Here is a 24969-nt window from a genome sequence, read left to right as displayed (position 1 = left end):
TGCTTAGACTAATATTAATAATACTAATAAATATATGTAAAGGTTCAGTTAGTTCCAGTAGACTCCATTAGTATATTCAGTTAATTCTATTGACAGTCCGGACACATTTTGTGACAAATTTATTCAGAAATTTAAGATACTAATAGGCCTATTTAGTCACCAATTAAATTTAAAAGGTGACGACTAAGCTCATATTTAATTCATGTTAATTTATGAGCATAACATTTTAGGTGTTAAATATGCATCGGAATCAAAATATTATTGCACGATCAATAATATGTAACTGTATCATTGTTCGACAAATTCACAATACACAAAGAATACAGATGTAAAAGTAGTAGTAAAAATATGAATACAAAAAAAACGATGACAAAAGTTCGAATATTTATAGTTTTTGTCGTCCATTCTTTGTTGAAAATTTTTTAATGTCTAAAAAAATTACACATGTAATTAAAAAAAAAAAGATTACAAAAATCATCATCAAGTAAATAACAAAATAAACAGACAATAAATAATTGAGAGAAAATTGAAAACTAAAATGCCCATAAAAGATGACTTAGACACCTTTTAAGTCAACACTTTCTTTCAAAAATTATTATATTATAAACATATTTTGCAAGTTTGCTAATATTACCATCAGTCCTTCCTGAGACATCTTGAAGCCAAATTCCATTTAGCCCAGTGACTTTTGATTTTATTACCCAAATAACTAATCTTACAGACAAATGGAACCGATTACATAACCAGCACCTTCTTTAGGTCTCACCTACTGGAGTTAATTCGTTGTCATTAACTCATTCAATCCCAGACATTTTTCACACGTAATCCCCTTCAAGAACAGCAATGCTATACAATAGTTCTATCTATGACCACATAAACACAGAAGTTAAAAAAAAAATCTGTCTAAATGAAATGAATTCAAATCAAGGTTTTACTTACATTTGCCCCTGTGGCACAGTGAGGTTAAGGTTGTTAAGAACTTGAAGTTTTCCATATGAACGGCACACGTCCCGACATTGGATAGCCGGCTCTCCCAAGGGGGGCTCCAGCGATGCCTCTAAGTCGCTCTTCGTTTTCTCGTGCATCTGCAAACAGCGACAATCAACATATGCTGCTTCTGCATATTTGTACTTTTACATGGTTCGTACAGGTTTCATCAAGTCACTTATCATCCAAAAAATATGCTTTTTAATTATAAAACCTTTATAAAACTGCTTTTAGTACTGCCAATTCAGGGGCAAACATCATGACATACAAAATCAGTCACAACTGGTACGTCAGAGGATTATCGGTACTTAGATTCTGTTTCACGCAATGCAATTCAATTTAAAGAATGTGACTCATACAAGGTTTTATGCCCTTTCACCCCAATGGTAACAACACCAACTCACATGGCGACATTCTCAAACTTTCCAAATTACAATAAAGCACAGTGAAAACCAAACCAAAGTCAATCAAAAATCTAACATTTACCAGCAAGCAGATTAGAGCACACGAGGCTAGCGTTGTTGCATAATAATAATCTGCCAAATTTCACTTCTGTCACTCCACCCTACAACCCCTGATCCGTCTAAATCACAACCAAGGCAGCAAGAATCCATCTGGCTGCAATGAAAAATCATGACTACACCATATAAGAGGAGAAAAAACTCACATGAGATACTCACAGTAAGGAGCAAAAGAAGAAAACGTACAAAGGATGGAGATGAAGTGATGGAATGCGACACACCGGGAACAACAACCACAACAGCACGCGCCTTTTTAAGCACATGATTGCAAGGTAGCAGAACAGGTTTTGTGTTCTCACATACACACACTTTGCGAGTGCAAGAAATCCTAGTCAGCCTCGTAAAATCACTGACAGCGATAGACGTTTGATCTGTTAGGTTAAAACAGAATAGAAATATATGTTTTTTTTAATTAATGGTTCAAAATTATAGCAAATATTCCAACCCACAGAATGACTACCACGTCCGAGTTCTGAGATCAAGGGTTCCATCCCTGGCTCCAGGCTTTCGGTGAGGAGTTTGCATGTTCTCCCCATGCCTCTCTTATCCCCAAAACATGCATCCAAAATGTCCATAGTTATGAGTGTGTTTGTCTTATTGTGAGGTGAAATTGACTGGCTATGAGAGATAAGATCTTAAGCGCAAGCCTGTACCCGACTGGAAATGCGAGTCGGGGCGAGCCTAAAATGTCAATCGTTACTTCAGGTTTGGGTCGGGTCAGGCCGGGCTTCTCTCTCGCTGCCTTTTTTAAATAAATATATGTTTATGAAAACGTATACCGTATTTTCTGTACTATAAGTCGCACCTGAGTATAAGTCGCACCAGCCAAAAAATGGAGGAAAAAAACATATATAAATCGGTTGCATTTTTATGGGAAATTTATTTGATAAAATCCAACACCAAAAACACACGTCATCTCGAAAGGCAATTTAAAATTAAAATAAAATAGAGAACAACAGGCTGAATAAGTGTATGGTATACTAACGTTACATGACTGACATGCCGGGTAATGTCAGTAATGACATAACATAATAAGAGTTATTCAGATATCTAGCATAAAGAACATGCTAACAAGTTTACCAAACTATCAGTTTCAATCCAAATCACTAAATCTAATGAAAACTTCATCCTTGGTGTCACTTTTAAAGAAGTTCCCCAACTCGGAAGGTAGGCGATGCGTTAATAATAAAAAATGTGTTGATAATTTCACGCATAGGTTACTATAAAAAAACTGCGATTTATAATCCGAAAAACATGGTACTAAAACGATGTGTGGTCTCTTTCGCTGACTTTAAAAAATATATATATATATACGATGTGTGGATACTAAACTAATATACGTACTTGTTATAAAATCAATAATTTGGATAAAACAGAGAAGGCACTGTAATGTAATTGCTATTGAACTACTAATGAATCGGTGGCCAGCCGATTGCAGGGCACAACGAGACGAACAACCATGCACACTCACACCCATACCTAGGGGCAATTTAGAGTGTCCAATCAGCCTACCATGCATGTTTTTGGAATGTGGGAGGAAACCAGAGTACCCAGAGGAAACCCACGCAAGCCCGGAGAACATGCAAACTCCAAACAGGTGGACCAACCTGGACTTGAACCCAGGAGCCCAGAGTCATGGGGCCGACGTGCTAACCACTTGCTCAACCGGGCCGCCCACATCTATATTAGTCATTCAATATAAAAGATGTGAATGTTTATACAGTTTGTAAACACAGGCTTTAATGCGCCACCCCTCCTCCTCCCAACTCAGGAGTCCCGAGTCCTCACTTAAAAAAATATGAAATATGAAAAAAATCAAGTTAATTGGTCGGGCTCGGCCGGGTTGTGTTGACCTGGATTTTCTCGGCCCGATCTTACCTCTACTGCAGGGGTGGCCAACTCCGGTCCTCGAGAGCCGCTATCCGGTCTGTTTTCCATGTCTCCCTCCACCAACACACCTGAATCAAATAATCAGGATCGGTATCAATCTTCTGGATGGCTTGCTGACGAGTTGGTCATTTGATTCAGGTGTGCTAGAAGAGGGAGATATGGAAAACACACAGGATAGCGGCTCTCGAGGACCGGAGTTGGCCACCCCTGCTCTACTGGCTACTGGCCAGCCGTAGCTGGGATAAGCTCCAGCACCTCTGCGACCCTCGTGAGGGAAAGCCGCATGAAAAATGAACAAATTATTAACAATCCGAAAAAAATGCAAGGCCCCAATGTAAAGACAAAAAACTATTCACACTAATTCAAAACTAAGGAACTAACGATTAAGCCTTGATGCATGTTTTTGGAATGTGGGTGGAAACCCTTGATGCATAATTCTATTGTAGCAAAGTAGTGACATGCCAGATGAAAGCAGCCTAATGACTGCTGTTGCTAATTTGCATAATGCCTTTGTTTTATTCTTTTTTTATTGATGTCTTTATTACTCGGCCCAGTGAGGGTCCTGGGTTCAAATCCCGGTCAGGTCCACCTGTGTGGAGTTTGCATGTTGTCACCAGGCCTGCGTGGGTTTCCTCCGGATACTCGGGTTTCCTCCCACATTCCAAAAACATGCATGGTAGGCTGATTCGACACTCTAAATTGCCCCTAGGTGTGGGTGTGAGTGTGCATGGTGGTCCGTCTCCTTCTGCCCTGCAATCGGGTGGCCACCCATTCAGGGGGTCCCCTGCCTCTGGCCCGGAGTCAGCTGGGATAGGCTCCAACACCCCCCGCGACCCGAATGAGGATAAAGCAGTTCAGAAAATGAGATGAGACTTTATTCATGTTTATTTATTTATGGCTATATTAACTCAAGAGAATGAGTGGTAAATCTCAATTTATTCACTGTCAGTGACAGTGATATACTATATTAAATCAATTTCAATTGGAGTGGACTGGTATTGACTAAAAACCCTCCCATCCAAGATTCGAACCCAGAAACTCCCATTTACGGTTATCATCTAGCTAGGCACCGCGTTTCCTATAAAATAATAAGACTTTTCGTTGAAATTGCATAAAATACCAACGTGAGCTGCACATATTCATGCAACATCTGAACGCTGGAATGCATTCCACGAGAATTGTAAGACGTCAAATCAAAATATTTCTGACGGGCGTCTTCGTGGACATGCACGGCAGCGAGGTTTCGCGACCCGCGTGATGATGCACCTTACCCGGATTCCCAACTCGGTATGGTCCGCCATCATGACATCTTTCGGGCCGGCAGCCTCCTCCTCCTCGTCGGTTACTGCTGCAGTGAACGTCGTGCACGGCGGAGCCTCCTGCTGGACACTGAGAGAAGTGACGAGAAGAGGAAAACGAGGGAGGAGGGGGAGGATAAATCAGCTCTCAACAATTCCTTGTTTTTTTTGTTTGTTTATTTCGTTTTGTGACGTAAAATCAGTTTGACAACAAAGCTTTGAATGAACTGATTTGTTCCCCATCACATTTTTACGATACTAATGTATAATGAAAAAATAAAAAATAAACTTTGTAGTGCTTTTCATGGCAGCCTGGTGGGTCGAGTGGTTAGTGTGTTGGCCTCACAGCTCTGGGGTCCTGGGTTCAAATCCAGGTCATGTCCATCTGTGTGGAGTTTGCATGTTATCAAAAGCCTTTATTGTCATTATACAACAGCGGCGTATAACAAAATTAGTGGTGCTACTCCACAAAGTGCGTGTTTCTCAGTAAAAACATAAATAAGTAATATAAAAAGTCATGTCCGGGCAAAATAAATTCTAAAATATTGCACAACAGATATTGTTCTCCCCGGGCCTGTGTGGGTTTCCTCTGGTTTCCTCCCACATTCCAAAAACATGCATGGTAGGCTGATTGGACCCTCTAAATTGCCCCTGGGTATGGGTGTGAGTGTGCATGGTTGTTCGTCTTCTTGTGGCCTGCGATTGGCTGGGCCCGGAGTCAGCTGGGATAGGCTCCTAGGATAATCCAGTTCAGAAAATGAGAGAGATGAGAGAGAGCTTTTCAATTGTAATTTGATGGTATTAACTCACATCATTTGCAATTGACGGCGATTGACATCCAATTTATTTGAACCTGGGGAATTGGAAGATTTGTTTAAAATCAATTTTAAAATAAAGAGGGACTTTATTTAAAACAAAAATATTTCATTTTCTCCAAATGTGTCTTTTTAAAAATTATTATTCCTTAACCTTTGCACCAATTAGGGGTTTCAAACTTTCAGCCCAAGGGACAATTGCAGCACCAGGGATAATAATTTGCAGGCCACATTTGACATCTAGTTGTATTATTAGTATTGCCCGCACATAATTCTTGATGAGGAAATAATAATAATAATAATAAGAATTCAATAAAATGAATGAATTAATTGAAGGAGCCGACTCGTGGTGTAAAGGTTTACTCGCCTGACTTCGGTGCAAGCAGGGGCGGGCTCAATTCCCGCTGGTGGCGGTATGATTGGGAGTGCAGATGGTCGTTTGTGTCTCTGTGTGCCCAACGACTGACTGGCGACCAGTCTAGGGTGTAGTCTGTCTTTTGCTCAAAGAGGCTCCAGCAACCCCCGCAAACCTTTTGAGGATGGGCGATATGGAAGATGAATGAATGAATTAATTAATTGAAGGTTGTATTATGGGGGGAAATAATTCTTTAAATGGGGCAGCCCGGCCTGGGATTGGCTGGCCACCAATTTAGGGTGTCCCCCTACTCTGGCCCGAAGTCAGCTGGGATAGGCTCCAGCACCCCCCACGACCCGAATGAGGATAAAGCGGTTCAGAAAATGAGATGAGAGATAATTAATGGTGGAAAAAGTTGTGAATTCGCGATAAGTGAAGACGCGACTTTTTGCATTGCAATAACATTAAATGTCCACTTGAAGGTAGCAGAGCACTTGCATGACTTAAAGCAAAGACAGGTCTGAAAAAAAATGGGCGGGGTCTCCCCATCCATCAATTACAACTAGGTACATTAAATATCATTTTTATGACAAACACTCATACACTTGCGGGTTCCCAATTAAACCGTGAAAACGAATGCTGGGCTTAGTTTAAAAATAAGCACACGATGTTTAGTTTAAAAATAAGCACACGTGTTGTGTAATTGGGTGAAGCGTGTGATTAGCCCTCTCCAACAGACGGGGATTAAACGGGGGAGTGTGTAATTATGAAAAAAAGCATACGTCAACAGATAACCACCCGCTGCGGGAATACCCTCTGGCTACGGCTACTGCTAATGCTATGCCGCCCATCAGCGAGTCCAAGCGGAAGACGACGACGTAGTAGCCCCGCTACTGGCTCCGGAAGGAGTGCCACGACGCGGACACACGGCCGGTAGGCAGCTCCTTCCTCCCCCGCCTCCTGGTGCTCGTCACACCCTCCTCCGCCTCCTCCACCCACCGGGACAGACAGCATCCTATGCGGCTCAAGATGGCGGTGCAGGCAGAAAACGACGCGATTGTGAGTATTCGTGCAGTCCGACGAGGCGCGTTGCTTTCTAAAAAATATATTCTATTGTGTCCGCGCGTGGGTTCGGTTTCTGTACCATAGATTTTGCACGCGGCGAGGCGAATTTTATAAGCTCACCTGGACCGTCGAGCTCCCGTATTGTGTTCACGCACGGACCATCATTTACTACAATGGGGGAAAAAAGAATTATTTTTTTTAGGTGGTGGAAGACGAACAGCTGAATGACTCATTAGGGGGCGTTGGCCTCATCTCACCTGACAAAGAGGATCTAGCACGGCTCCTGGTAGGAATGAATGGAGGTGTGTGGGGGGCGTCCATTCATCCTTTTTTATACCATTACAAGCGTATATCTTTTTTTTTAGACGGTGCCATTCAGTGGACGCATCCGAGGCGGGATGAGGCCCGGCAAGAAGATCATAGTGATGGGCATTGTGGACTTGGAGCCGGACAGGTACCTCATTGGCTGTGGTAGACCCCCAATCCATTTGAACAGAAAATAATAATCATGTTTCAATGCCATTCATGTTGAAAGATGGCCAATCCATTCTGAACTGGGGGGGTTGGCAGTGAATGATCGCTGCACAGTCCGTACCAGGGAGAATGGATTGATAACTTGTATTGCCGCCAATGGTGGGTAATGTAAAGTAGTAGTTGAAATAGTTTTTAAGTGACAGAAAAGATCCAGTATAAATGACCATGTGAAAAAAATACAAACATGCAAATTATAAATTTCTTAGAACCCTGTTAATGTTAAAAAATAATGTTTAAACAGTAAATCGGGCGGCCCGGCGGGTCAGTGGTTAGCGTGTCGGCCTCACTGTGGGGGACCTAGGTTCAAATCCAGGTCGGTACACCTGTGTGGAGTTTGCATGTTCTCCCTGGGCCTGCGTGGGTTATCTCCATGCACTCCGGTTTCCTCCCACATTCCAAAGACATCCATGGTAGGCTGATTGGACACTCAAAATTGCCCCAATGCATGAGTGTGAGCATGTTTGTCTCATTGTGCCCTGCGATTGGTTGGCTACCAATTCACGGTGTCCACAGCCTCTGGCATAAGTCAGCTGGGATAGGCTCCAGCACCTACCATGACCCTAGTGAGGATAAAGCGGTTCAAAAAATGAGAGAAAATGAGAGACACTAAATCAGGGGTGGCGAAAACGCGAATCTCGAGCCGCATGTGGCTTCTGGCCAAAATGAATGCAGCTCTTTGTTTCGTATAATTTTGTATATACTGTGGCTCTTTGCGTCGTTTCATGTATCTCTTATTTTATTCTCTTTTAAACCTCACTCAAATTCACAAAAGCCCATCAAAAACAAATAATAAATTATATTTAAAAAATAATTTGGCAGATTTAATTTTTTATGATGCTTCTGACATAAGGTGTGGCTCTTTGACTCTCACAATTTAAGATTTTCTGCTCTTTGTGTCCAACCTGTTCGCCACCCCTGCACTAAATGATACTATAAACTTGACATCAGTCATGAAACGCTGATACACTCGAAATACTCGTACTTTTGCGGTTTGCCTGTCTTCTTTCTCAATCTGTGTAAAACTCATCTTAAGTATGCCTAATCTTTTTGGTGCATTAAAGCATGTCTAGGCCATTGATGGCGCACAACATGAATGCAGCTTTGTGTATCTTAGAAGATTTAGAAACCTTTTGGCCTGTCTAGTTGTTTAGATTTTTCCCACTTTCTGTCAAATTTCTCCTTAGATTTAGACTTAAGTATCCCACCTTCAGGGCTGTGCAGAGTGAGCCAGTGCTCAATAGTTGTGAACGCTAAAATTAGACTGAACACTGAGTACTTATTATTTATATTTAAAAAGGAAAAAACTGCTAATAAGACACGTGCTATATAGACACCTTATTTTTTAAACATACTATTTAAAAAGTGACCTTTTGTGAATGCATATGCATAACACAAAAGTTGGCAGTGATGCACTTGTAAAACATTGAGTCTTGCGTCGTCCCATTAAAAAAATTTAAACATCTTTTCTTCAGCCCTAAGTTGAAACAACAGCTTGTGGTACTTTGCTGTCTTTCCAGTTTATTTCATTCACTCTTATTGTTTTTTGCTTGTTTTGCTTGCTCTTCCTTACGACCGTATTTACTCGCATATAAGCTCCCCCCACGTATTAGCCGCACCCTTAAAATTGCCTTAAAATTGTTGAATTTTACAATTTTTCGCGTGTAAGCCGCCCACTGATTTACAATTTTCACCTCCTTATTCACGGTTTTAATAGGGAGTATAAATGTGTTACTTTGAAGGGAAAATCTTGAGAAAAATCATCGCACGTGGTATTTCTGAGATACCGTATGAATCAAAAGCACATTATTTGGGTCAATATCATGAGGAAGTTAATATGCTTGTCTTTGTAAATGCAAAATATCAAATTATTAAATTTGAAAAAAGATATGTCTATCTTGATGAGAACCTGATGCTTTTTAACGACAGAAATGACAATAAATACAAAATAAGTTTAAGATGTTGTGGCGGCCAAATTGCTTCTAACGTCAAAATAGCTTGATTTTTTTCGATGGTTCATATTACTGCAATAGTTGTCACTTTCAAACAAGAAAAAAAGAAAAAAATTAAAGCAAAATTTGGTTTTATTTAATAATCACAAATGCACAATCATTTTCTTTCAAAAAGGAAGTAACGTAAGAAGTGTGTCCGTGGCGCTATAGTGTTCACCAAGTCTCTGGGTGCAATAATAGCATGAGATAGACATTACGCAGGTATCAAGGCTGATATTTTAACAAAGGACCGCAAGACTGTGAAATTTGCTCCGAAAGTGACTTTAAATATCAGTTCTAAGCAGTCTGAAAAAAGGCTTGAATTTTACTTGATGAAATCCCATGGTTTCACTTTGGACCCCCCAAAAAATTGCGCTGGTGTGGCCGTCAAGGTCTTTATGCTGCTGTATTTCTTGAGATAAAGAGATAAACCTTTTAGTTCTAGATTTGCCAGGCCATTCCCCTCCACCCTCACTCACTCCGAATCCAATGAATAATTACTGCTCTCTGCGCCACATGAAGGAGAATGACGGCTTTTTTAAGGCATTTGGGGCGTTCCTTCTCCAGAACCAGTGAGCGAGGAAGGGGAGTGGTGGGGGCAGCCACTTCTCTGGGTGTGACTTGACCCTGCATGGAAAGTTCAGCATGGAACCATCTCTCCCCTCCCGCCTCCCTGTGACTTCATTGCTCACTGCAGCTGACCACAACCAGCATAAAATTGATGTTGTAACTGCACTTAAGTATTGGGACACTTTAGAGGTTTCTATGATTGCTCTATATTTATCTTATATATACGTATTATCACACTCTTAATCAATCGAACATGGTGGTAGGGTAGCCTAAATACAGTTAGGCACACAACAAACACGTAAAAAAATGACATATACTGCCCATTAAAGGAGAGTATATCCTTTACATGCTAATATGCATAAACATAATTGAAACGCTAAAGAAAATATTTACACACCGGTATATCCTCTTATTGCGCAGTCAAAAAAAGTGAAATAGCAACAAGCGTTATTCTAATTCCTCTATTGCCTTTTAGTATTGTGACTAAGGTCCTTGCTCCTCTGTTAGCTGCCTCCAGTGTCCAATGTTTGCACTTTTAATGAATTCCAAGCATTGTTAAATGACTTATTTTTGAATTTTAATGTTGTTTGTTTTTTGGTTTCGTATTTTTGTTTCTATTGTAGATGTTACGTATTAGTACAGTGGTACCTCGACATATGATTGTAATCCGTTCCGAGACTGAGATCGTATGTCGAGCTTTTCGTAACTCGAGCGAACGTTTCCCATTGAAATGAATTGAAAACAAATTAATTCGTTCCAACCGTCTGAAAAAACACCAAAACAGGATATTGGATTGAAAAAAATGTTTTATTTCTTCTAATTCGCCATATATTGACAAAGTAATAAATAACGAGTGATTTAATAGTAATAAAATGTGTTTAATAGAAGTACAATTCGACGCGGAGGGTAGAGACAGCGGCATACACGGAGGCGACGGTGGGGGTATTCGGGGGGACTTTATCCACGGCACTCGTAAACGAACAAACAAATTTAAATTAACTTGGATTAATATATACAGACGCACACAAACATACGTTTAATGTAACTTTACACAAAACTGAATTCTAATTTTGTTTTAATCTTTTGTTACCTTTGTTTTCCGGGTTAGCGGTTTGCCACGCCTCCACCCTCACGTTCGCTATCGATGGACTGTTTGCTGTTGTATTTCCTTCAAAATATTCCGAAAATGATGCACACAAATGTCCTCACAATAGGATAACGCACGACCACTTGCCAACGAGAAGTCTTGAATGAGCGATCGTGGGAGCTAAGGCTAAGGACAGAATATCAGGCAATGCAGTAGCTGAGCTTACCCTCGTATTGATTGTGGGTAATGAAGTTTTATTCTGAGAAAGGGTGCCATTGCCTATGGGTGTTGTGTGCACGAGTAAACTTCATTACCCAGAAAGCCCTCTTTTTGCTCGCGCATGCGCATTGTGCTTTTTCTGGTCGAAACTCGTCTGGATAAATCGTTCAGTGCTTGTAGATATCGGTAATACACGAAAGAGATGCGGCAAAAAAAGACGCTACAATGATAAACAGCCTCTCACGTCATGGCCACCTGGCTTGGTCGCATCTCGAAATTTTGATCGTATCACGGGCAAATTATTCGATCGAAATTTTCGTTGTACCACGAGCTTGTCGTACCACGAGCATGTCGTACCACGAGCTGATCGTAGGTCGAGGTACCACTGTATTAGCATTGTTTGCGAGAGGCATTTTAATTTGATGTTAATACTTCCCATGTAAAGTGTTGACTACTCTTTACTTTATTGCAGTCTGTAAAACTACCAGTTAAAAAGAATTTCATTTTTTTAACCGCTTCATCCTCACTAGGGTAACGGGGGTTGCTGGAGCCTATCCCAGCTGACTTCGGGCCAGAGGCGGGGGACACCCTGAATTGGTGGCCAGCAAATCACAGGGCACAAGGAGACAAACAACCATTCACGCTCACACTCATACCTATGGGCAATTTAGAGTGTCCAATCAGCCTACCATGCATGTCTTTGGAATGTGGGAGGAAACCGGAGTACCCGGAGAAAACCCACGCAGGCAACATGCAAACTCCACACAGGTGGACCGACCTGGATTTGAACCCAGGTCCCGCATTGCGAGGCCAACACGCTAACCACTCATCTGCCCGAATTAAAAATCGGGTTTCAAAAATAAGTGAAAATAACTGGGAAAATAGGGGGTAAAATTCATTTTTAGCCAGATCACCCAGCCTAATGCAGCGTAACCTCCGGATGTCCTGACTCTTACGTAAGGCCTCTAAAAATCGTTCATCTCCAGTTTCCGCACGTGTGCTCATAGGCGCCCAAACGAGCAACGGAGATTATGATTCATTCCAGCTCTCATCCCAGATTAGCCCATGGACTCAAACATCTGGCAATCCCCATGTTGACTCCTTTCATTTCTCTTTAACCCTTTCAGCTTTGACGTGAGCCTGACCTGCGGCAGGGACAAGGAGGAGGTAGCCTATGATGTGGCTCTTAAACTTACCGCCCGCTTCTCGGACCGCCAGTTCCTGCGCAGCGCTCGCGTGGCCGGCAAGTGGACAGAGGCAGAGGCCTCCACCGCCTACTTTCCCTTCATCCCAGATCAGCCTTTCAGGGTAAAACATCTTCATGAATGAAAGAAAGTGGTTTTGCTTGCTTTTGAAAAATATTGCGTGTTTGTGATTTCAGAATTTTTCTGAGTGGGTAGCGTGAGAGTACCAACGGTGTGTCATGATTGTAGTTTTTGTGTTGACAATGAGTACTTGTTTATTGTCTTCGGTCCATGAAAACGAAAATGCGCCTCAATGACAGTCATAAAACTTGTCGCGGTTTTGTCCTACACAATAATTGCAGTCTCAACAAAGCAGTTGGACTTCTCCTCGGATTTTTTTAGACAAATCGTTTTTTTTTGTATATATTGTAAACCAGTGTTTCCCAACTTCTTTTGAGCTGTGCACACTTTTTGCATTTCAAAAACTCAAGTCACACCACCATCTGAAAATCTTCTCATTTCAAACTGTTGCCTATATTGACAATATAAAGTTGTTCTCATCAATGTTTTATTAACAGGAATCAAAAAGTATTTAAAAATTAAAATTTCAAACCGACCTCTCATAGCCAAGAGTTAATGTCCGTGGACCCCAAACAACTTCTGGTTGGAGTTATATGAAAATTAGTAATTTTACAGTTTTAATCTAATAATTTTATGACTTTCTCCTAATATTTATTGAAAAGCAGTTTTGTCCTCACACAGACTTTCTATCGCCAAAAATTGAAGCCTGTGAAACCATAAAACTTCCAGTTCACGTCACATCAAAATAAACAACAAAATTACTTTAATCTCCTAATTTTAAGAATGCAAATGTACAGGAATGTACTGTGTCAAGGACGCAATTTTTGTAACAGATACAAATTCCATCCTTTTTTTTTCTGAAATGGCATGTTTTAAAGGTTTCGATTACTATGATCAAAATATTTTTCTTCCATCACTCTTGGTTTCCGTGGATTGTTTGGAAGTTTCCATTATTTTTTGTTTCACCCTGTATTTCAGAAGTGTTCCTACAAAGAGAAAATCAACATATAGTAGATTAGTCCAGTGTTTCTCAACCTTTTTTGAGTTGGGGCACATTTTTTGCATTGAAAAAATCTCAAGGGACACCACCATCTGAAAATATTTTTATTTAAAACAATGTTGCCTTTAATAACAATAGTCATTGTCATCAAAGTTTTATCAGCATTAATTACATAAATCTCCAAAATTATTCCAAAATCTAATTTTTCACAGTGACCTAATGTCACCAAAAATTGATGTCTACGGACCCTGAACAACTTCCAGCTCGAGTGATGAAAAAATAAGTAATGTCATGTTTTTAAACGCATTATTTTATTACTTTTCTTCAAATATTACTTAATTACAATTAATTACATAATTCAATTAATGTAAAAAACATGATAATAACAGTTTGATTTAAATTGTCCTATGTTATTTTCTTTTTACATTTTATATCGATTTTGCGTGAATCGCATTCACGCTGGAAAAACCCCGGAAATGGGATAAGGGTACTTGTGAAATGGGGTCGATGGCGGTTGGTAGCTCTGGATCTGGGTAACAGATCATCTTTTGTTTGATGTTTCTGTTTCAGGAAGACTCATTGCAATCACCATTGTTAAGCCCTGGCCCTATAGAATGTGCGCTAGGAGGGACTTATCCTTCTTAAATGCATACATCCATACATTTGGGTGACTTTTAGACAGTTTTCAGACATTACAGGCGATGAATAAGTGACGTGGCCATGTTATCATATTAATTGTTATCTGTAGTCGTAGAAATATTTTGAGGCTGAAGAGGGTGTAAGTGGAAATGTACACAAATATTGGTGATGATCGTTGCTGCTTCACCACATTAAAAGCAAAGTAAATTAACATGTTTTTCAATGTAAAAATATTATCATTGCTGATATCTCCCTACCAAAGCACAAAAGCAGTAGTCGTTTTTCCGATAAAAAGTGGGTGTTGTTATTAGTATTATCATCTAAAGATTACTCCAAAATTGATAATGAAAATTAGTATCGTCGACAAAAAATTACATTTGGTGAGTTTGTTAGTGAAAAAGCTCATCTTGGAGTAGAGTAGACAGAAGATTGCAATTGCAAGTTTATAAACAGAATGAGCTAATCTGGGGGTCCCAAAGAGCAAATATGCGCGTTTCTGGCTCTGCGCAACTGACAAGCAAACAGGAAATTCCACATTCACGCAGATACATGCTGTTCTTTCTGCACCTGCGCAGCTGTAGATAACATATGTGATATGAATTTCACCCACATGACCTGAGGAAAGTCACACATTCTGCTCTAATAATTCTTAACGTGGTGACGACCAGCACATGGGTCGCTCAGCCGTTTTTCAAATAAGGTCCAATACTGTGAGACTTTTGAGCCTCATGCTTGTGTTATGCGCAGTTTATGTAAGAGCATCGTGATGATAAAAGCGTGACCGGACGTTTGGTCGACCGGACGTTTGGTCGACCGGACGTTTGGTCGACCGGACGTTTGGTCGACCGGACGTTTGGTCGACCGGACGTTTGGTCGACCGGACGTTTGGTCGACCGGACGTTTGGTCGACCGGACGTTTGGTCGACCGGACGTTTGGTCGACCGGACGTTTGGTCGACCGGACGTTTGGTCGACCGGACGTTTGGTCGCCGGGTTCGCTTGCTGTCAAATTATGACAGAGAGTTTACTGTTGCTATTTTAATATTAGATATTTAGATATTAAACTCTCTCTCATGATTATAATTTTGAGAGCTGGTTTCAACAGTAACAACCCAGCGACCAAACGTCCGTTCTACCAAACGTCCGTTCTACCAAACGTCCGTTCGACCAAACATCCGGGGACCAAACGTCTTTCGACGAAACGTCCGAGTCCCTGATAAAAGTAAACAGGACTACAGATTAGGACTTATTTTGATGCCTTTCTTGTTTTACTGTCATCAAAGGTTTATCTGATGTCTGCATTTCCAGGTGGAGATCCACTGTGAGCACCAAAGGTTCAGGATATTCGTGGACGGACACCAGCTCTTTGACTTTTACCACAAAGTAAAATCTTTGGCCTCCATCGACACGGTGCGGATAGACGGAGACCTACAGATCACCAAACTGGGCTGACTGCACACGTAGGCACACACTCGCGCACAACATTCGCCAAGTTGAGGATGTGTGCATTAAGGACTTGAGCACACGCACCAACACGCAAATGCAAAGGTAGCATACACAACAAGGCTACTCCACTTCATAGTCTTATTTTAATGTGGTTTCTCCCCCCTAATGGTTTATCCTTTTTTAGTTGATTTGAACCTTAAAACATCGGTGTATGCTATTTAAAATTTTCCTTGTTTAAAGATGGAAGCATTGTTTAACATACTGGTTGCGTTTAATAGTTTTGACTAAAGAGGTCAACATTCGTTCTCATCAGTTTCAGCTAATGAGTTACTCAAAGATTAAGTTCAAATGTTCTATTTGTTTTCAAATGTAATTTTAACAACATGAGCATGTACATGCTGTTCTTTTTTATCAGATGTCATTATATTTTAGTTTTTATTTAATTATAGGTTTTTTTTAAACACCAAATTCCAAATTTGAACATCACAGCATCTTTACTTTTCAATTTATCCAGTTTGCTATATTAACTTACATTTTTTTCAGTGAATTGAAAGCACATTTTAATTTTGAGTCAAAAGTATTAAAACTTAAACATTATCTCAACGTTTGTTATTGCTATTTTCATTCTTTAAAACTTCATTTAAAAAAAAATAAAGAAAAAATCTATTTAAATAATCTTAGTTTAATTTTTACAAAAAAAATCATACAATAAAAATGCAAGAAGTTAAATCTCTCAGCAACCCTTCTTGTCATTTCCTTATTTTTCTATTTAATTTAAAAATATTAGTTTTATTATGCCCTTGATACCTATACTGCCCGATCATTACAAAAATCTATTTAGTTTCATTTTTTTTGCTTTAAAAAAAAAAAAAACATTTTTTTAAATACTTATATAATAATTTTAAAAAAAATCTTATGTATTCCTCCATTACTGTTCATGCATATTCACTAAATATACATTTGGGCATCAAGCGGTTAAAAATGACCGACTCAAAATCTCCTTTTTTTTTTCCAAGTTAAAGATTTTAAGTTAACTGTTAAAAAAACCTGAAAAGCCGCAGCATCTCTCTTTTGCCCTTTTCATTCATTTAGGACTGGTTACATTGAAATCAGCAAGATTGTGCACACAAAAACACCCTTGCACATCTAATTTCCAAGCATATCTAATTGAACCTTTTAATTCACTGCCATGGGGTCATAAAACATTTTATATAGTGAAAGTGAATCCCACTTTAGATCATTGCACTAAAAGTCGCAAACGGAAAGATGGGTGGAGTATTCCAGCCACATCTGCCTTCCCTGGGGGATTCCTTCTGTTTGGTTGTCACGGCAACACATGACCTAAAATCCTAAATTATCCAAAAGAGGAAGAAGACGATCTGGAAGTAGAATTCTGACTAGTGGGCATTTTGGAGTGTAATTTGCATTTTTAAATCCCTTCATTAGTCACATTTTGTTGGATGTGAAATGGTGGGCAGAATTAGATATACAAATGATAGTAATCAGGAGTGTTGTGCAAATTACTAATTTTCTAGCAGTGTGAGACGATAGAAATGTTTTTGGTTCTAACTTTATACAGGGTCAGATTGTCATAATGTTTTGAATGTATATACTGTTTCTCTTAACAGTAACAGTTTATAATTGAAGTCAAAATGAAATGGACATATATCGCCATCAATGGGAGCCAGTGAGTTAAAATCACTTAGTCTACATCATATTTGGAAAATATTTTCAGCGCTTCATGCAGCTAAAATTTAGGACAAGACATTGCAAGGATGGACATAGTCCTAATTTTGGAATTGAGGTCAATATTCCAATTCAAAATGATCTGTTTACAATCATGAGTGAACATGGTCATTCATCGCTCAGTGTTCTTTTCACATGACTGTGATCATGCACAGAGAACGCAAATCATCATTGACTATTAATTTTTTTTTTTTAAAAGGCCCTTTGGTTTAAACCTCCTGTTGGTGGGTATACCACTTTAAGAAATTGTGAGTAAGTTAAAACAAAACCCAAATCCTAACACCGTATTGGCCCGAATTTAAGACGATCCTGATTATGAGATGACCCTGTCTTTTTGAAGACTCAGGTTTGAAAAAATACTTTTTGAACCCTAAGATTCCATTTTTATACAGAAAATAATAACAGTGCATCTGAACCAAATGATTCTAACAATTTATTCGAGAGAGAAAAAGCATGTTATTTTGGCTCAGGCAAGTCATGCAAAAATGGTCTCTCACATCAAATATCGGAACACTTAAATATGTAAAGTTCAATAACATTTGTAAATTAATGGCTTTTGGTTTTTGAAATGTAAATTAATCAATATACTGTGATAAAACAACAAAATTGAAATAACTGCATTAAGCATCAAAATGTTCAGCATTCGCCTTAAAAACACCTGGCGCCATCTAGCTGGCATTAATGTGGCTCACAAACCAAAATGAGTTGGTTTAAATGGCCAGATATTCACTTACCGTATTCACTCGTATATAAGGCACATTTGTCGGACAAAAAATGATGACTGAATTGAGGGTATGGCTTATATGCGCAGAAAAAGACGACCTGCATGAAACTGCAAGGTGACAAAGACGAAACACCATAACGCCATGACGCAAGACAATGTGGCCAATACGGTCATTTATTTCAAAATAGACAAAAGATAAACAGATAAAACACTAAACGAAATTTATTTTGACGTCTATGACTGAAATTCAAGAAATAAAACGTATCTTGCATAAAAAGTGAAAAAACTCACTGGTTTTTGCCACCGCTCGCTCATGGCATCGTCAGTTCACCGCAGTTAGAAACGTGCCCTGACTGGACAGACGGCAGTAGCCTCAATAGATCCGTTGCGTTTACCATGTCAGCACATCCCAATAGTATTTAAGGCTGATCAAAGGTCTTGTGGTGGATCGTTAAAATATCAGCTTGGATACCTGCGTAATGTGTATCTCATGCTATTATTGCACCCAGAGACTTGGTGAACTCTGAAAGAAAATTGTACGTTTGATATTATGAAATGAAACGAAATTCCGCTTTGATTTTTTTTCTTTTTATTTCTTGTTCGAAAGTGACAAGTCTTGCAGTAATATGAACCATAAAAAAAATCGAAATAATTTCGAGATTAGAAGCAATTTGGTCGCCACAACATCTTAAACTTCTGGTAACAGAATTGTAATTCATTAAAAAGCATTAGGTTCTCATCAAGATAGACTTTTTTCCAAATTGAATAATTTGATATTTTGCATTTACAAAGACAGGCATTTTAACACCTTTATTATATTGACCTAATAATGTACTTTTGATTCATACAGTATCTCAGAAAAACCGCATTTCTCAAGACTTTTCCCTTCAAAGTAACACACCCCTATTAAAACCATGAATTTGGAGGTGAAAATTGTGAATCAGGGGGCGATAAATTGTAAAATTCAACAATTTTAAGGCAATTTTAAGGGTGAGGCTTATACGAGGGGCGGCTTATATGCGAGTAAATACAGTTACAAAAGGGCTAAAAGTCCGTGGTTTTCAAGGAATATGAGCTTTTTTTAAATGCATTTACATGGTCTTGCAAAACTAGGTTACTGCTAAAAAACCAATTTTGGAAGTGTTATAGGCCACATGGAAATGTAGCCAATGACTTTATAGAACAAACAATAACAAAATAGATTCCTTTCTGCTTGCATTTAATTAGACAGGAAAGCATTCAGTTTAATTTGAGTGAGAGAAAAGGTCGAAAGATTTTGACTGAGTGTAAAAGTAATTTTATTCGTATTGGCAAATATGGACCATGCACAGTACAAGCATTCCACTCATTGGCTGCTTTTGAAGGCAACAGGCGTCCGATCCATTTTGACTGGGAGTGTTGGCATTAATCTGTTGTGTCAAAGGTAGGCAATTAGTTAACATGGGTGGCGATTACACAAATGTAAAACACCCCAAATTAGACTTTCCTTCTTAACTCCTCTACAGTTTCCTGCAATCACACAGCCACAGCTTTTTCCCCACTTTTTATAGGCAAACCGGAAACGCCCGTCCAGCCTATTGCATCATTACTGCAGCAGCAGAACAAAACGTGCTCTGTGCATGTGTCGACTCTGCTTGGCTCTCCATCGCAGGCTTTTACAGTACACTATTGTAATGACACATTTTTCTTTTTTTAGCAAGCACATTCACTTGCATTAGGAATGAAAAGCCTAGGTGAATAATTGTAACCTATTTGTTGTTAACTTTGGAGAGACAAATGTTTTTTGGTACAGAAAGATTTGAAGTCTGTTTTTATTGTTGTTGTAAAATTTGGACCTGATTCAAGTGGTTGAATTGTTACGAAATGATGAAATGAGTGTTGCTATACCATAGAGGTGAAATTTGTTTACACAATGGTCTTTTTCCTAAACTTAATAGCTGCAGAGAAACTTAATTAGCTCTTCCACACTTGCAATTTTGAAATGTCAGTTTTACATGTACTCTGCACTCAGAATGGGAAGCAAAAGACACAAACTGGTACGTTTTGTATAGTTGTTGACGAAAGCATTATTCACAAAATATTCAGGTTTCTATCTTGAGTGGTGCCTTGAGATTTGCTCCGTAGCGCTTTTATCTAGAGTTTGTTTTTTCAAGTCATAGCAAAAAAAAAAACACCCAGAGTTAAAATTCAAGGAAACTCCGAAGTCTGGTAGCTCTTATCTCAAGACACCGTTGCATTCCTTTAAAGTGTGAAGATATGAATGTTCTGATTGTAATTTGATCATTAAAAATTGTGTTGTTTTTAAATGATATTTCACACCTATTTGTCGTGAAGTAGATGTCACATCTTGCCACAGATTTATTTGATATCTCTACGTGTTATTGGACTTTAGATGTACATAGTTATAAAAAAAATAACCCTTCCTTTTGGAATTAGTAAGGAGTCAAGAACAAGCTGAGAAAATAGACTTGTATACATGACTGAGGCATTCAACGTGTCATTAAAGCATTTTAGGATTACCCAACAAAAGTCACAAACTCTGAAGTGTCGTCTGAGTTTTTGGGGTTTTATCTATTGCAGCATAACCAGCATTGTGAGTTTGTGTGCATGGGGGCCCAATGAACTCAAATTTAAAGCCATGAATAACAATCAAAATGTTCTGGTATATGTATGGAAGAGCTGCAGGCATTTTATTTTGGGTATATATTTTTTAAACCACAAAATAAACGAAAGTATCATTTTTCAGTGCAGTGTTTTCTGCGGTGCAGTATAACCCCAAAAATAACCTAAGTACTCCGCTGCTGTTTTTAGTCCAGACTTCCACAATCCCAACCCCCTTTCTTAACTGCTTTTGTAAAAAAAAATGGATAAAAAAGAAAAAGAAAAGTAAAATTGAAAAATTGAAAACCTAGCTATGTACCTATATGTTATTTATAATTTTTATTGGCTATAATAGCACTGATTTAGTTCATCTGGATTGCAATGAGACTAAATCAAAGTCTGTTTGGATTATTTGACAGACACCGGATATTTATAAATGCTTTCAAATTTAATAGAACCGTATCTATTAAATGTCTCTGCTATGTATGAATACGACACGTTCTGCTTTTCTCGGAAATGTTAAATGCGTTGGTAACAGCATAGACATCGCGTATATGAAAGTAGATGTCCAGATGCGGTGGAGCCCATCTTGTGTCAGTAGCCTACACTGGCAGGAAGACCGAATGTAATAAACACATTTGCTCCACTAAAATACATTTTAATTTACGGGAGCTTATTGAATTCACCTAAAAAAAAGAATTTAAAAAGGAAGCCCTGTCCGTTTTTCAAATTAATTTATTTTTGGGGTTGTTTTTTGAATTAATTATTTTTTGAAACCTCCGTTTTTAAAAATTATTTAATTTTCTGAGGTTGTTTTTTTTAATTCATTTTTTAAAAACATTTAATTAATTTAAAAAAAGAAGGGAGGCCTGGCGGCTGATTGGTTAGCGTGTTGGGCTCACAGTGAGGGTCCTGGGTTCAAATCCAGGTTGGTCCACCTGTGTGGAGTTTGCATGTTCTCCCCAACCTGTGTGGGTTTTCTCCAGGTACTCCTGTTTCCTCCTACATTCCAAAGACATGAATGGTTGGCTGATTGCCCCTAGGTATGAGTGTGAGCTTGAATGGTTGTTTGTCTCCTTGTGCCCTGCGATTGGCTGGCCGCCAATTCAGGGTGTCCCCCGCCTCTGGCCCAGAGTCAGCCTGGATAGGCTCCAGCACCCCCCGCAACCCCGGTGAGGACAAAAGCGGTTCAGAAATTGAGAAATGAGAAAAACGAAAAAAATTAAAAAACAAACCCAAAAATTAATTAATTTGAAAAACGAAAAAGAAAAAAAATAATTACAAAAACAGCACCCCAAAAATAATGAATTTGGAAAACGGAGTTTTGAAAAAATAATGAATTAAAAAAACAACGCCAAAAATTAATTAGTTTGAAAAACAAAGAAAAAAATATTCTAAAAACAACCCGGGAAAAAATTAATTTGAAAAACGAGGAAGACAAAAATGAATTAAATAAAAACCAAGAAAATTAATTAATTTGAAAAACGAAGGTTTAAAAAAAATATTAATTAAAAACAACAACTCCAAAAATACATTAATTTGAAAAACATTTTTTTAAAGGTGAATGCAATAAGCTTCCGTACATCTGGGTAATACGGTCTAGGATTGTTATGCAAAACAAAGGTTGAATGTAGATTAAGTAGACCATAAACGGTTGTGAATATTTCTCCAATGAGTTATGTCGCCACCTGTAGCCTGAAGTGCTATCACATGGGGAAATATGCGCATGCGCAGTTTTTTCAGGAAGTGTGTTTTGTTTTTGTAACAGGCAGTGGACCACGAGCCTTCCATTACACGAGCTGAAGGTCTCAAGTTGTTTTCTTTTGTGGCTCAACGTACCGTTTTAAAAATGTCTGTTGGCACCCATTTGGAAAACGCCAACCCGGTCATTTTCCAACGGTCCGACGTGAGGCGGCAGACGGCATCCGACGAGGACGAGGACGTGCACGACCCTATCGATGACAGGGAAATTTTTGATATCCTTTTTAGTTGTCATTAAAACCCTGCTTAATTGCTTTCTACTTTATAGATCGTGAGTTAGTACACAATTTTTAAGATGTTGTCAAATCTTACTATTCTATGAAATCATCTTGAAAATAATGTTCAAAGTATTACAGTGGTACCTCGAGACTGAGCTCGTATGTCGATTTACTCGTAACTCAAATGAACGTTTTCCATAGAAATGAACTAAAAACAAATTAATTCGTTCCAACCCTCTGAAAAAAACCCAAGTCCAGGATATTGGATTGGAAAAACATTTTTATTTGTTGTAATTCGCCATCTATTTACAAAGTAACAAATAACTAGTGGTTTAATAGTACTAAAATGTGTTTAATTGTACTAAAATTAGACAGATTTCGCGGAGGGGAGAGAGAGGGAAGGAGACTTTTTCCACGGCAACGCGTTCGTAACATAACATAAATAAATTTTAATGAACTTGGGTTACGATGCAGACACTCAAAAATTAGTTTAATCTAACCTTACACTAAACTTAATTCTAATTTTGTTTTAAATTTTTATACCGCTCTTCTCCTGGGTTGGCTCTATTTGCCCTGCCTCCACCCTGACTTTCAGATGCAACCTTTTGAGGGTTGTTTGTAAATACCGTACAATGCAGCGCGGTACGTATTTGCAAATACACACACACATAGCAGATAGGGCCCACATTCATTCATTGAACCGCTTTATCCTCACTATAAAAGTCTAAAATTTGCTACAAACTGCACCTTTCTGACGCGGGCGGGTCGAAGAGGAATGCGCGTGTGCATATCATGCCCTGTCCATCTCGTCTAAATGCTCCCCTTATTAATGATTGCAATTCCCCTTATTAAGCGATTAAAAACAATGTACAAATGCAACACGGCACATAATTTCACACACGCATGAGGAACGTAAAAGTCTAAAATATACTGCAAAGTGGACATCTTTCTGACGCCGTTGGGTCATAGGGAAATGCGTGTGTGCATATGCTTCAACACGGATAGATTTTGTATGCTTGTTATTCATTTTAAGACATTAATAAATCATTTTCTTATAATCTCTCAAATTTTGGTTCTCACATCTTTCATACAAAATTGGGACACGTTGACCAATTTTAAAGGGTTTAGTTGGTAGTTGTCTGAGGACCGTGGAACGAATTAGAGAATTTACATATAAAGTACTGCTTTACTGACGAAATTTTCAAGTTACGAAAAAAGTTCTGGAACCAATTAATTTCGTAAGTAGAGGTACGACTGTATTTGTCTATTCCATTATGTGATGACTTGATAAGGTTAAGCTGTTGTCTTTAACGGATAGAACATCTTATTCGATCCATCAATGATCCCGAACATCCACTTTCTCTGGAGGAACTTAACGTGGTGGAGCAAGTCCGAGTGAAAGTAGGTTTGCATAAGATCTGATAAAATGTCTATATTAGTTTTTTTTTTAATTGTAATGAAATCCTTAAAAATCACCTTGTTGATTTCTCGGTGTGGAGGTGAATGACGCCGACAGCAACGTAAATGTGGAGTTCACACCCACCATTCCCCACTGCAGCATGGTTACACTTATCGGACTTTCTATAAAAGTCAAGCTGCTGCGCTCGCTGCCCGACCGATTCAAGGTACGACCGGGTTAAAGGTTACACTCATGGATTGACAATGCTAGCCGTCCAATCCATCATAACTGAGAGGGCCTTATAGACTCTGTCAAATTGCCAATGATGTTGGAAATGATTTTGAAAATGATTTCAATGAATGAAAGAATGAAATTCTACTCTAAAAAGCAAGCTTTTTTTGGTCGCCTCTAGATCGACGTGCACATTACGCCCGGGACACATGCCTCCGAGGAAGCAGGTAAAACACATTTTCGCCGGCTAGAGTGAGATTTTTGGATTTGACCTTGCTTCCTGTCCCTGCAGTGAACAAGCAGCTAGCCGACAAAGAGCGAGTGGCAGCTGCGTTGGAGAATTCGTCGCTGCTAGAGGTGGTCAACCAGTGTTTGTCCGCTAGGAGTGTGTCATGAACAGGGACTGTTCCCTACTTGAGGTAGTTGAGTACTCCACAGAAATGAGAATCTGTGTTTTACATGTGTGAAGCACGCCCCCACCACCAGCATTTCATCATGTACTCTTGCACAATCGTATGATGCCTAAAACATAGGAGACATTTTAACCAATTTATAGGTTGTGGTTACATTTCTATTGAAAAGGTAATAAAAGTGTTGTTGTTCAAAATCCA

General features: G+C 39.0%; 3 protein-coding genes across 6 annotated transcripts in view; 2 read left to right on the top strand and 1 right to left on the bottom strand.

Moving 5' to 3' along the window:
* abch1 (ATP-binding cassette, sub-family H, member 1) overlaps positions 1-7078 on the bottom strand; it is a 23826-nt gene extending 16748 nt beyond the window's left edge. Inside the window, exons 1-3 of the mRNA XM_077612868.1 lie at positions 7052-7078; positions 4670-4787; positions 940-1085 (exon numbers count right to left, since the gene is read on the bottom strand). Coding sequence (XP_077468994.1) covers positions 940-1085; positions 4670-4702 — 179 coding nt within the window. The 5' untranslated portion in view covers positions 4703-4787; positions 7052-7078. The remainder of the gene's footprint in view (positions 1-939; positions 1086-4669; positions 4788-7051) is intronic.
* LOC144084439 (galectin-related protein B-like) lies at positions 6635-22659 on the top strand. 4 transcript variants are annotated; one of them, XM_077612865.1, is made up of 6 exons: positions 6635-6925; positions 7134-7217; positions 7297-7385; positions 12457-12637; positions 15541-15692; positions 22518-22659. In XM_077612865.1, exons 1-5 carry the CDS (start codon positions 6884-6886, stop codon positions 15682-15684), a joined length of 540 nt encoding a protein of 179 aa, XP_077468991.1. In that variant the 5' UTR covers positions 6635-6883; the 3' UTR covers positions 15685-15692; positions 22518-22659. The 4 variants fall into 4 exon arrangements, 3 of the variants coding, with proteins under 3 accessions (XP_077468991.1, XP_077468990.1, XP_077468989.1); XM_077612864.1 differs by lacking the exon at positions 22518-22659 and adding an exon at positions 19699-20454; XR_013303814.1 differs by lacking the exon at positions 22518-22659 and adding an exon at positions 19699-20454 and having other exon boundaries at positions 6638-6925; positions 15541-15780.
* On the top strand, positions 22583-24969 carry ciao2b (cytosolic iron-sulfur assembly component 2B). Its single transcript, XM_077612867.1, has 5 exons — positions 22583-22727; positions 24052-24129; positions 24228-24353; positions 24540-24585; positions 24651-24969. The coding sequence occupies exons 1-5, from the start codon at positions 22599-22601 to the stop codon at positions 24752-24754; spliced, it is 483 nt and encodes a 160-aa protein (XP_077468993.1). The 5' UTR covers positions 22583-22598; the 3' UTR covers positions 24755-24969.

This window comes from Stigmatopora argus, chromosome 11 (assembly GCF_051989625.1).
Source record: "Stigmatopora argus isolate UIUO_Sarg chromosome 11, RoL_Sarg_1.0, whole genome shotgun sequence".
Classification (NCBI taxonomy): domain Eukaryota; kingdom Metazoa; phylum Chordata; class Actinopteri; order Syngnathiformes; family Syngnathidae; genus Stigmatopora; species Stigmatopora argus.
Note: the sequence above shows the minus strand (reverse complement) of the source record. Positions and strands in the feature narration are given on the sequence as shown.

Excerpts from the sequence above, each read along its gene's own strand:
- ciao2b (XM_077612867.1), top strand. The coding sequence starts at position 22,599 with ATGTCTGTTGGCACCCATTTGGAAAACGCCAACCCGGTCATTTTCCAA. Across the intron at positions 24,130-24,227 it reads TGGAGCAAGTCCGAGTGAAA|GTGAATGACGCCGACAGCAA; the intron begins GTAGGTTTGCAT and ends CTCGGTGTGGAG. Across the intron at positions 24,586-24,650 it reads ACATGCCTCCGAGGAAGCAG|TGAACAAGCAGCTAGCCGAC; the intron begins GTAAAACACATT and ends CTGTCCCTGCAG.
- LOC144084439 (XM_077612865.1), top strand. The coding sequence starts at position 6,884 with ATGCGGCTCAAGATGGCGGTGCAGGCAGAAAACGACGCGATT. Across the intron at positions 6,926-7,133 it reads AGGCAGAAAACGACGCGATT|GTGGTGGAAGACGAACAGCT; the intron begins GTGAGTATTCGT and ends TATTTTTTTTAG. Across the intron at positions 7,218-7,296 it reads AGGATCTAGCACGGCTCCTG|ACGGTGCCATTCAGTGGACG; the intron begins GTAGGAATGAAT and ends CTTTTTTTTTAG.